Consider the following 13,258-nt stretch of genomic DNA (forward strand, 5'->3'; position numbering starts at 1 on the left):
ACTTTTTGTAATACACATATTATTTACCAATATAAATAGTTTGCATACAAAGGTTTATTTTCTTTATATGACTACTTTTCCATTCCTGCCAGGCATAATGATCAAAGTATTAGGAGGCTTCTTTGTTCTCATGCCTCATTTTTAGTATTTCTTCTAGGAAAGACCAAAGCCCCTGGACCAAAATAAATACATTCAGCTAAACTAACATAAAAATTATTTTAAAATAGTAAATCAAAATTTTCTTTTCCTATAGCAGATAAATCTTTCAATGAATGTATAATTCATGTGTGTATACTATAACATATATATACATATTTTTTGTTTTACTTTTGAATAATGTAAAATATTTATGAAGTCTGAAAAAGCTTATTCTTTCTTTTTAAAGGATTTAATTTATATTTTGTTTTCAAGGTGAGCAAAAGCGTAGCCAAATCTCATATCCGTAGGATAGGAAGAGTTTTAAAGAAAACTTTTTCTTGTATTTATTTCATTGAAGAAAAAGATTTTTATCATATCCCATAAAGGCAAAGTTTGTATCAACATTCTTTAATAGCTTCTGAATAAAACACTGATATTTGTTTAGTTCCATATCATCATAGTTATGAGAAGTTGATAGCATGCTTATTTTTAAAGGTGCAAATGGGTGTGAAGAATGAATGCACTACAAGTATAATATATTTTCAATAGGGCTTCTTAAAATCATTTTGCACCTTGAATCTTTAGTAATTTGAGTTTTATGTGTGATTTTACAAACTGTTCAAAGAGCATTTCAGGACAAAATTGAGTAATGTTTGGGACAAATTCATGTTATACATTTGAATCAAACAGGTGTTCTGGGCTCTGGATTCTGTGCCAAACAGTATATAACTTCAGTAGGTGGAAAGTTACACCATGAAAAAATGTGAGCAAAATAGAAGATCTTGTAAGCTTTGAGGAGAAGACTCTTAAGTAGAAAGTGAATTATTTCAAGGTGTTGGTGTTTTATTTGTTTACATACTGGGTTTAATATTCTTCCTTATCATTTTCCATTCAGGAAAGATAAAATTTTGAAATGATCAACGACCTAACTCTATAGCTATTGTGTTTATTATATATGGTATTCTACCCTAAATATTTCTCTTCTCCTAGTGGCATTTTACATGTTTGGTAGCTTTTCAACTTGATAAGGTGGTGCTTTATTATTTCTTTCTATTTCATTTAGGTCTCAATTGATCAAAGAAAAAGATGACATAGATCATTATCTAGAGGTGAATTTCAAAGGATTGTCAAAAGAGGAGGTTGCTGCGTAAGTACAACCTTTAGAGGTTCTTTAATATAAAGTTTGTTTCTTTTGTCTTGATTCTTTATTGAAATTTCAATTTTCCTGTGTAATATACTTTTTCATTGGAACATGGCATTTAAAAATTAAAGCTCATATTAAATAGTGATAAGTCATGTCTATTGATCTCACACATATCAAAGTCTTTAATTTTATGGCTCTCAAAATTCCCATATTTACCAAGATATTATACGATCACATTTGCAATATTTAGTTAAGTCTGTGCTATTAATTGCTTGTTAACCTTCGTTTTAAGATGTGTTGTCTCTGTGGGAAGGAAAAAAGCTTTAAGAAAAAGATTCATATATCTTTTCTCCTGGTGATTAAAGAAAAAGAAACACCTTACTAATGTACTAATATGTCTCCTTTTCCACCCAAGCACTCACAAAGAGAACACATGGATCATAGTTTATTGGTTAATTTTAAAATAATTCTAAATTGTCTAGATTTATTTTTTTTAGATGAACAACGCAAACTTTGACATTTTATCACCAGTTGGAGTCTAATTTATAGGATGAATAAAAGCAGTACAAAAATCAATGTAAGTTAGTGAGAAATGAATAGAAACCTGGAATAATAGCTAAGCAGGCTTAATATTTCTTACCTATACTTAGTGGCTCTGTTATCAGATCTTTTCATATAAGTATTGAAAAATGGAAATCTTGTAAATCTACACTTATCTTATGGAATTCATTAATTGTTTCAATTAAAATATTTTATGCAACAAATGTTCTTAAAAGATTCTCTCTATTAATATTGTCTCATGCTATGGGATTCTGCTGAAAGAGTGTTGCTAATTATATTTTGGTGTGGGTTTCATATATTCTGAAGTTCTCAGTCTCTTGGTGTTTTCCATTTTATCAGATATTATCTTTATCAATTTGCATATAACATGGATAAACAGTCATTTATTCTGTCAATAACTACTTTATAGAATGACAAAATTTTACAGTAGCTGTAATCACTCACTTCTGCAGAGCTCTATGGACTACCATGTATAGTATGTGGGATTTTTGGTTAAATGATATTCTGATGATTAATTCTTTAACTTTCCATGATAACCTGTTACATAAAATTAAAGGTCAATATTGTATGACAGTACAACTACTTCTTAAAAGAAAAATGTATGTATGCCATATTTGGATTCTGATTTAAATATTATATCCAAATAGTTTTAATTGCCTTAAGAATTGGAATTAAATTAAAAATTAAACATGCTACACATAATTTCAACAAACTAGAAGTCCATATACTAAAAGTCTACTGACATTTAAGCTTTCAGTGCAGGCTGAAGAAAAATTTTATCTAAGACAATGCAAAATAGGCTATAGTGATGAGTATTCTCTTAATATTATTTTTCCACTAAAGGTACTGCCAAATTGATTTCAAATTCATCATTAAACTATTTGCAACAGTAACACTGGGTAATTCTCAGTTCTTACTACAGTATTCTCCTTAAAGTTTCCTTCACTTCAGTGCTTTCTTAGACCAAAGCTCTTTCTGTAAGATAGTGGATGCAAATCATTAGTATGGAGATAGCTTGTACACAGGTCATTATTGTGCTTTTGATTGATATACATTCTAGACCTTGCCCTAGACAGACTAATTGAATAGCATAAAAAGGAGAAAATTGATGAATGATTTCAGCATCTCCCAGCAATGCCCAGCAGGTGCCATGAAGAATTACGTGTAGTCTGTTAGCCAAGGAATTACTGTATAAAACTCTTTATAGCCATTCAACCCTTAAAAGATAAATTGATCAACAAACATTTATTAAGTACTCACTTTATATCTAATACTAGTTTTTTTTGCAGTGGGAGAGACAATGATATTTTATTGTAAAATACTTGGCCGCATCCTGGAACCTTAACATCCATTTGAGACAATAAGACCTATGAGCAGCAGACAAATATGAAATGATTGAGTGCCAACTGTCCTGTGAGGTGCAGCCTAGAGGTCAAGAAACAATCAGAGAAGACTAAGACAATAGGATAGAACTTCTCAAGGAAGATAGATTTTGAGTTTAGCTCCCTGTCTGGTAGCATTATAAAATTATCTAACTAGAAAGTCATAGATCTTCAGTATATGAAAATGTAATGGGTAGAAATGGAAGAATCAAATCAGGCAAAAACAATGTCTAAGATATATCCTCAAATCCCTCTCTCTACTGCCTTATTCATGTCTTTAAGATGGTGAGCAATATATTTGTGTATACTCATTAATACAAATGATGTACACTGGCTTTGATATCCCATAGTACACATATGCTCTGTGTCTAGTTTCAAAATAACCCCTCATCATGTACCTCAAAATATACCAACCTACTTATGTGTAAACTCACACGCTCTGACTTTCCTCCCAATGCGGTGGTTGGAGAGTTCCTAATGGTCCCTCTGCTGTGCTTCCTCTTATCCCCTCTTACCTGCTCCCAAGACTTTCTCCTGCAGTTAAATTTGTTTTTCTCCTATACCATCAATTTCTCCATTTTCATTGGATCAGTCTCACTGGTATTCATTTCTACTCAAACATTTTTCTTGGCATATTATCCCCTTCCAGGTTCTACCCCATTTTTCTCTACCCAAGACAGCAAACAAAAGTGCTGTCTTAATATTTTCACGTTTCATTTTTGCCTCAGTTGACTCTAAATAGGTTTCCAGCCCCCATACTTACTGAAATGCCTCTTTAAGGTCACCCATGACCTCTAGTTTTATCACATCTAATAGTTATGTTTCTGTTTCCAGCTTCGTTGATGTCTTCACAGCATTTGACCAAGTTGAACGCTCTCATCGTCTTGAACATTATGTGCTTGTGACTTTCAGGATGCCATTTTCTATGGTTTTCCTCCACACTGGAACACTTCAGTCTTCTTTGCAGGCTGGTTTTCTCTTTCCAAACTCTCAGTGGTGAGGTGTCCAAAGGCTGGGTCCTAGGTGCACTTCAGCCACACTCTCAACCTGGACCCAGTCTTACAGCTTTAAACATTAGCAATAACTCCATGGCTACTTAATTTATAAATCCAGCACTGACCTCTCTACCAAGCTGAAAGTTTTTAGATCCAATTGCCTCCTTGATGTGTCTACTTGGATATATCACAGACATTCCAAGGTTAATATAACCCAAAACTGGACTCTTGCTTCACCCCTACTCCTCTCCTATCCCCAATATTCTTCCCACAGCCTTTCCTCAATTCAGTAAATACCATCAAGGCAGCCTTGAGTTTTACCTTGCTTACTGCTACTCCCCTCTAATCCATCAGTATGCCCGATCAGATACAACTCCAAAATATATCCTGTGTTCATCTCCTGGTCTTCATTGCAGAGCTGCCATCATGTCTGCCCACACCCACACCCACTCTCACTCCACCACACTCCTCCTGCTAGAGTGGTCTTTTGAAAACATTAGATCATGACATCCCCCTGCTTAAAATCTGCCAAAAGCTTCCCATTCTTCACCTGGCCTGAAGCTATGCGTGGTCTGGACTTTACTGAACTCTGACCTTCTCTCTCTTTCTCCCCACCAGTCTCTACTCCCGAAATGGCCTTATTGCTGACACTTCTTATGCAGGTGTCAACTTGAATGTGACCTCCACAGTGAGCCGTTCCTTGACCTCATAATAAAATGTAAATGAGTAAGGAAGCAGGGTAAGCTAACATATAGTTGTCACTGGAATGGCCAAACCCAAGTGACGGGGGTGTATTTTACTTTGGAATGGATAGAATTGTTCAAAGGCAAAGGGCCTCCGGGTTTTGTATCATCTACCTTCACAGAAGAAATTTCAGTATGCTTCATTACTTTCTAAGTAACTAGATTATTGTTGTGCCTTATAGGTTCATTTAAAACAATCAAATCCATTGTATTCACATTCCATATTTGATAATGATGATTTGACTTGAAACTACCAAGTCAAATTTGACTTAGCAGTGAACTTCAAATGGTTCACTGCTGCTATCTAACTGATCTTTAACAAGTACAGACAGTCATGTCAGAAGAGTTTCTGTGCGTCGGGTTTTTAATTCTGTATAATATTATCAGAATGCATTGTTTCCAAAAAGAACTTAAAATATCACTTATTATCATATCATAATTACTTTGAGTAGCTAAGTAATAAAAGAGTCATTTATAGATTCAAATAAACATTTCTAGAGGGCACTTCACAGATTTAGCTATGTATATGAGGAAACAAAATCAGCTGGGGACAGAGTATGTTAATCTGCTCAATATTATTTTCTGCTTCAGATATCAAGTTCTATTATATGGAAGAATATATTTGGTTCAGAATTGTGTGCATCTCTAAGATATTACTTTCTTTCCGAATATCTTATTTTTAGTATCATCAGTGGGTGTTTATTGAACATCACTTTGTCAGCAAGCTCAGTGGCAGTTAGGACTGTTTGTTACTATATTCAGTGAGTTTGGGCTGTAAAGAAACAAAGAACACTTTACTTTCATATCTTTTAAAGTATTTTTCTCCTGCCTCATTTTGAATTGTATTATACTTACTCAAAGTAAATTAGTGTTTTGCCAGTCTACATTTTTTTTTTTTTTTTGCAGACTAGGTTTTTATCTTGAATTTCAAAATTTTCATCCAAAGGTGCTTTTATGAACTACAAATATACTTTTTATATGCAAATCTAGCTTCTGGATTTGCACAATGCCTTGGCATTCTAAACATATGGAGCAAGATGAAGCCCATGTATTTAAGATACAGTATTTCATAATTCTTTATTGAAAGTTAGATCCTTTCAAGTGTGCTCTTACTCTGCTTAATTCATTTTTGTTTACTTTTGAAATTTTTTATGAAATCATTTTGGTTTCTCTTAAAACAGTTTGCTGTTTGGTAAAGTAATAGATTAAATTCTCTATGGAGGTTTGCAAATTAACTTCCTGAAGAAGCCAGTTGCCAAGCAAATGTTTACATGACTAATCTCCAGATGAGACAGAGATAGGTGGGCAAGAGAAGGAAGAACCCGTTTCTTGCTAGGAAAGAAGATTTTGGTGTTTCAAAATGAAGAGAAAAATTCTTTCTCATGAATATTTTTAAAAAATAAGTGATTACAGAGAATGCAGATGGAAAGAGAGAAGGAATTGTCACTCCTTTTTGAAAAAATTCTGGCATTGTCTTCTAGATCAGATCTCTAGGATATGAAACCAGGAATGAAAAGACCGTTTTGCCATGATTTAAAAGAAAAGAAAGAGAAGGAAGGGAAGAAGAAGAAAAAACGGAAAGAAGAAGGGGGAAAAGACTGATATCAATAAAGTTTAAAATTGGGGAATTTTAAAAATGTAGTTGGAAGGAGATTTTTGAAAAACAAAACAAGACAGAATAAAACAACAATGTTCACTAGGTGCAAAAAAATGGTCTCAAATTTTCACCAAAACCAAATATAGAGATAAAAGAAAAGATTTCAAATGTCAACAGCACATAGAAATGCCAATTTTTTTACGCATTTGTATCTTTGTGTCCTTTAGGAGTTTGCTTTAAAATACTATTTTCACATAGATGTTTAAGCTTACCAGCTCTAATAGACATTTAAAAAAAATGTCTCTTAAGAGGAAAGCATCGGAGTCATGACTTGCAACTCTGGCTATTAGAGGAGCTGATTCCTTCTGCAGTTGAAAACTTGGCTTTGTTATGTAATACCTGTATTGTTTTAAGGAGGTTACCTGCTTTCTCTCATCTTTGCTTTCCACAACTATTTGGAGAGCATAATAACAAGAAATTCTTACAGGAATTAAATGAGATTCTCTATGTGAAACACATGTAGATGACACTCAATTCAGACTATTATTAATTATCATTGCTTATTTTTCTTTGGCTTTTAGCATTTATTAATAGTATAAATAGCCTAAATATTTTGCATTAACTTTATGTGTTGATTTATGTAGTGATATTAATTTATCATTTCTCTTTAAATACCTTTTTGTTGTACTAAGTATCATTTTCATCATGTACTAAAGGCAGAGTTTTAAATAAGATATATTTCAAACTTACAATACTAATCAATGAGAGGACTTTTTATTTTTATACAGACAGGGACTCAATGTTGTCCAGATAGAACTTGAACTCCTGGCTTCACGCAGTCCTCTCACCTCAGCCTTCCAAAGTGCTGGCATGAAAGCTGGGAGCCATTGTACCCAGGCAGTTTTTTAAGAAAATTTCAAGTTGCAATAAAAACTTTTCAGAAATGTACAGATAAACTCGCAGTTTTAGAAATACACAGAATATAGCTGGAGGATGTGTTTTTTCCTACAATAGCCCATAAACCTGTAAGTGCAAAATGTACTTCTCTATTTAAAAACCATTTGGGAAATTCCTTTTTCAGTGTGATAGGACAAAGTGATAAATAAAAAAACATAAAAGGAGACCAGCACACAGGTACCACAGAGGATGAATCAGCCAGAACTGTCAGTCAGTGGGATAAACAATGATCCAGCCACATCACTCTCAATGTATGGGCAAGATGGTTTTATTATGTTGTATTTTGTCTTTGATAGTGTGTTCTTTCTGTATTAAGAAAACAGGGAAGATTAAAAACTATTTAGACCCTTTTCAAGTCTCCATTATGGCTAAAAAACAATCCTTAAAATTACTGAGGTTACTGCAACTATGGAAAAATCATCTCCCTGGCCTATATCCGTATCCTGTTCTGTTTTCTATGTTGGAAATTGGAGATGTGGTAATAACCAGTGTCACTATCTCACTGTTTAAAGCAAAACCAAGTTATGGATTCACAAGAACTATTTAGCTTCACCAGGGTTTCCACAGATATTACCAGACCAGGGGCTTTTCTGGGAAGCATAATCAGGTGATGCCCACCTCCAGATTAGAAGGGAACAGCATTATCATTCTCTTTTGTTTTTATTTTTTTATTCTCTTTTAAAATAAAAGCATTTAAATGTCTAATTATAAGAAATGAAAATGAGAATATAAGTTTGTAGGAGATACTTTTCCTTAATAGTTTTTATTATTTGGAAGCTTTTAAAACTTCATGTTTGTATTTCAGTGACTCTCTGAGACCATTTAAAATATGATCACCCTTTCTTTGATCTAGGAAGGCAACTTATCAAGATATATATATCTTATCAAGATATATATATATATACGCACACACAAATATATGTAGTGTGTGTGTCTATAAATATATATATATATTGTATGTGTGCATGTTATGTGTATATATGTGTGTGCTTTAACTATTAATCCCAAGTTTCTACATATCACTATATAAAAATCTTTCAATATACTTTAAGTGCTTGTCTTCAAGCCGAAGTGTAAGCATGTTAAGTTGAATTAAATACAGGCATACCTTCTTCTATTGCACTTTGCTGTATTGTACATCAGAGATACTGTATAGCCAGAAAACCCAGATAGAGAAGCTTCTTCCTCTTCTTCCCTGCAATCCACACAGTGCAGGCAAACCTTGACAGTTCCTTCATAAAAAGAATATCAGGGACACATCACTAATTCAGATGTCAGATTTACATTAACCGACATCAGTATATGCGTGCAAACCCTGACACAACAAAGAAAAGCTCCAGAAAAATAGCCTACATATTTTACTGTCAGAAGGGCTGTGGAGGCATCCTTAGGCCAAGTCTGTCGACTTAGACATGTATATAAAATTAGGTTTTCTTATTTAACTAGCTTGCCTATATTGCTTTTCATGGAAGCGTCCTGTTTTTCCTACTTTAGGTAAATTAAATTTGTAAGGAAGAAGCTAAAATACTGAAATACTAGCTGACACGGGGAAGATAAAATAATTGGCCACTATGAATAGGACAGACTGTCTGGGGACAAGGGCAAGGCATGACTGGGCCCTGCAGCCACCCTTTTCCGTGTATTTACATTGTGTTGAAGTTAAATAGCAGAATTTCTAACAAAGCATTATTTTGTTGACCTTACTCTATTTCATATGGCAGGGGAATGAGTAATATATTTTAGAACAGTTTTTAATTGTATGTTTTGCTTTATTAGTTTTTGTTTTAGTCTAGTTTTATATATTGAAAGATTTGTGTTATTGGGAAATTTGCCAATGTTGATTGCCTCTGTCCTTAAATTAATAAAAACTGTTTATTAATTTACTTATTAATTAATTGCTATAGTATCTTCCAAACTCTTAGATGATCAATAAGAATCTTTCCAAATCTCTTTTGTGCTTCTTGGATTTTTAAAGATTCCCTTCACATTGTTCCTAAGGGACCAGAAGTTATTTGGTCAGAATAATTTCCAAAAAGCCTAAATTTTCTTCTAAGTATGCTAGGAAACCTTTGGCTCATTTTATGCAGGGAAATGATATGCTATCACTTTAGTTTAAAAGATCATTCAAGGCTGTTGGGCTCTGTGGATATTTGACTGGGGAGCACCCCGAGCAAAAGATGATGGTGGCTTGACTAGGGCAGAAGTGGAAATGATGAGAAATGGTTTAATTTAGAATATATTTAAGTGATAGGGAGATCAGAGCTTACCAATGGAGTAAACATAGGGACTAAATAAAGCAATAGATAAAAAATGACTCCTTCTGAACTGACCCCAGCAACTAGAGGGATGTCTTGTTCACTGCTGAATCTCCAGCACCTATAACAGTATCCACATAGTAGGCACTCAAGAAATACTTTTTAATTAAGGCCAGCCTCATCCCAGCACATGCATACTGTTTCCAGTTTGATTCCTTCCATTCCTGCTTTGAAATTCATCTTCCTGCAAAAATAATAGTAATGACTAATATTTGTAGAACACTTTCTATGTTTCAGGAATTATTTTAAGTGCCTCATATGTATTCATTCATTTAATTCACAAAAAGAATTTATTAGTTCAATTTACAGCTACGAATTGATGCACAGAGATATTAAGTAACTTTCCCAAGGACACACAGATAATAAGTAGAAGAGCTGACTTTGAATCTATGCAGTCTGGGTCTAGCACTCATTCTTGGAGCATTATACCATTCTGCCTCTGAAAATATTCAGGTCTTCATTATTCTATGTTTTCTCTCATCTCTCATTCTTAGTGTATTTCCATTCTTTTGGCCTAGAATGATTTTTCTCCTAATTGTCTCATGACTCTTACTCATTCTTAAATGGCTCGGCTGTGTTAGATAAACTTGCTATAATCTTGTAATCTCCAGTACACTTATAGTATTATATTGCCATTGCTAGTATAATTGTTTCCTATGCTAGACTACAAGCTTCAAGAGATCTGGGGCCATTGCTGCTCTGCTCATATGTGCATCTTGGTACTCTACTCATACAGTGCTTAGCTCACCTCACAGGAATGAGAACCCATGATCTTTTACCCCTTCATAGCCTTGCACATGTGTTCTGCCTGGAAAACCCTCTGCTTTCTCTCATGCTTTGTGTACTGGGCAAGCTTTTATTTATCTTCCAGCCTCAACTTAACTATTTCCTGCTTTGTGAGGCCTCCTTTGATCCACTTGGTAGAGTGCAGAGCTCCTGTTTGAACTATCTTGATGGCCATTGACAGTCATGTACAAGTGTTTTATTTCCCTTTTATTAATATTTAACATACTGTAGTATGTTCTATACTATGTATGTATGTACTATGTATGTATGTACTATAGTACATAGTATGGATAGTATATAGATTGTGACTCATTAGTGGGTAGTGATTGTGACCCATCAGATTGGGGATCATGGCCAGGATTTAAGAAATGGAAAGAGAGTGTAGACAAATAGGATAGAAAAAAATGCATTGCATAGAGGAAAGCTAAATATTGGGAGGCTGCCATGTGTAATGGAATAGAGCGTGAATTTTTAAACCATACTTTCTGGACTCTAGTCCCAGATTTACTCTCATTAACAAAGTAACTATTTGACTTTGGCGAAGTTACTTAACCTTTCTGTACTTCAGTTACCTAATCTGAACAAAATAAAGATAATGATAATAGGGCCTGTTTCCTAAAATAGTTATGATAATTAATTGAGTTAATAATTATAAACCGATTGGAACATTTTGCATATTTGTGCTTTTAAACATTGGTTTAATATGTTACACACACATTTATACGTGTGCTGAATTGCAATGTAAGTGTCTGGTTTTGTTTTTTGTTGTTTTTTTGAGATAGAGTCTTGCTCTGTCGCCCAGGCTGGAGTGCAGTGGCGCAATCTCGGCTCACTGCAATCTCCACCTCCCGAGTTTAAGCAATTCTCCTGCCTCAGCCTCCTGAGTAGCTGGAATTACAGGTGTGCACCACCACACCCAGCTAATGTTTGTATTTTTTCTTAATGTGAGTTGTCATAAGGAATGAACTCTGCTCAGACTGGAGTCTTTGAAAGCAGGGATTGTGTTTTCTTCAACTTTTAGGCCTCGGACTTACATAAAATAACACTTTTTTGCTTGTTGACTTTCTTTCCATAATAGATTAAAGAAACTTAAAGTTCAAACTTTGTAGGCTAGACATGGTGGCTCATGTCTGTAATCCCAGTACTTTGGAGGTCGAGGTGGGTGGATCACCTGAAGTCAGGAGTTCGAGACAAGCCTGGCCAACATGGTGAAACCCTGTCTCTACTAAAAATATAAAAATTAGTCAGGCATGGTGGCACACACCTGTAATCCCAGCTACTCAGGAGGCTGAGGCAGGAGAATCGCTTGAACCTGGGAGGCAGAGGTTGCAGTGAGCTGAGATTGCGCCATTGCACTCCAGCCTGGGCGACAGAGCAAGACTCTGTCTCAAAAACAAAAAAACAAAAAACAAAAACACCAAAAAAAAAAAAAAAAAAAAAACCAAAAAACAAAAAACCTTTGTATTATACAGCTGTCAGATTATAACTGGAAAATAGAAAGCAAATAAATAAAGTATGTAAATACACTCCCCAGTGGAATTACTATAGTTACTATGAGGGAACATTAAGTTTCTCTTTCAACTTCTGGGTAGACTAGGCAAAAAGGAAGATGTGAAGGACTACAGAAATCTCAACACCTGATGAAAAGGCATACATCAGTTCTTTAAGAGACAAGCTTTTTCCTGATACTAAGCTCCAAAAGAAAGTTATCATATAATCTTATGTAAGAAAAATTTGCACACCTAATGCAACAAAATAGTTATTTAGACAGCTTGTCATAAATATTACATTTTCCCGTTAAGTTTTCTTTCAAACAAGATAGTAACAGGTAAAATAAATGACTGCTGTGTGCTATTCTCTGTGTTAAGTGGTCTTTACAACAACCCTATGAACAATAACCCTTGTTATTACTCCCAGAGACCAAGGCATGGAGAGGTTAAGTAATTTGACCAAGGCAACCTATTGTTATAAAGAAGCAGAAGCAAAGCAGTAGGAAAAAAGATGGTTCAAAGAGAGGAAGGAATGAATAAGCTGGAAAGAAAATGGATGACATACATTTGAAATCAATTTTCAGACTTTTCTGGTATTTCCAGGACTGCCTTGGATCCAGAACCTGCCTTGGGGCTCAGTTCTACCAGAACTCAGTTGTTCTGCAATCATGATTCAGATTTCCATGAAATCATTTTACTTAAGCTTGTCTGAAACAATTTTTTATCCTACAACCAAAGTAGCCAAAGAAATGCATTGCTGATTAAGGGAATTGTTTTCTCAAAAGTTAATTTGGCTTAAGGTTTTTCCACATTAATGTCAAGGTCAAGATAAGTGACTAATCTCATTTCTTTTCTATGTTTGAAATGGCCACACACAAGTACAAAGGATAATAAATTCGTACCATAAGAAAGGAGAGAAAACAAATTAGAGATCTCAAAATTTCAGAAATGTTTTCAGAAAGCAGTTGAAATATCACTATAGAAAAAAATGATATTTTATAATGATAAAAGGAGTTGGCTCATCAAGAGGACATAAGCCTAAATGTTTATGCTTCTGATAACAGAACTTCAAAAAACGTTGAACCAAAACTGATAGAAAGAAGAGGAGAAGTAGGAAAGTCCATAATTTTAGTTGGAGATTCCAACATCA

The 13,258-nt window shown here is 34.3% G+C and overlaps 1 protein-coding gene across 1 annotated transcript in view; it reads left to right on the top strand.

The window, feature by feature from the left end:
* The window catches only part of TTC29 (tetratricopeptide repeat domain 29), a 264,021-nt gene that overhangs the window by 3,704 nt on the left and 247,059 nt on the right, over window positions 1-13,258 (top strand). Inside the window, 1 exon segment of the mRNA XM_023226242.1 lies at window positions 1,202-1,285. Coding sequence (XP_023082010.1) covers window positions 1,202-1,285 — 84 coding nt within the window.

This window comes from Piliocolobus tephrosceles, chromosome 3 (genome assembly GCF_002776525.5).
Source record: "Piliocolobus tephrosceles isolate RC106 chromosome 3, ASM277652v3, whole genome shotgun sequence".
NCBI lineage: Eukaryota > Metazoa > Chordata > Mammalia > Primates > Cercopithecidae > Piliocolobus > Piliocolobus tephrosceles.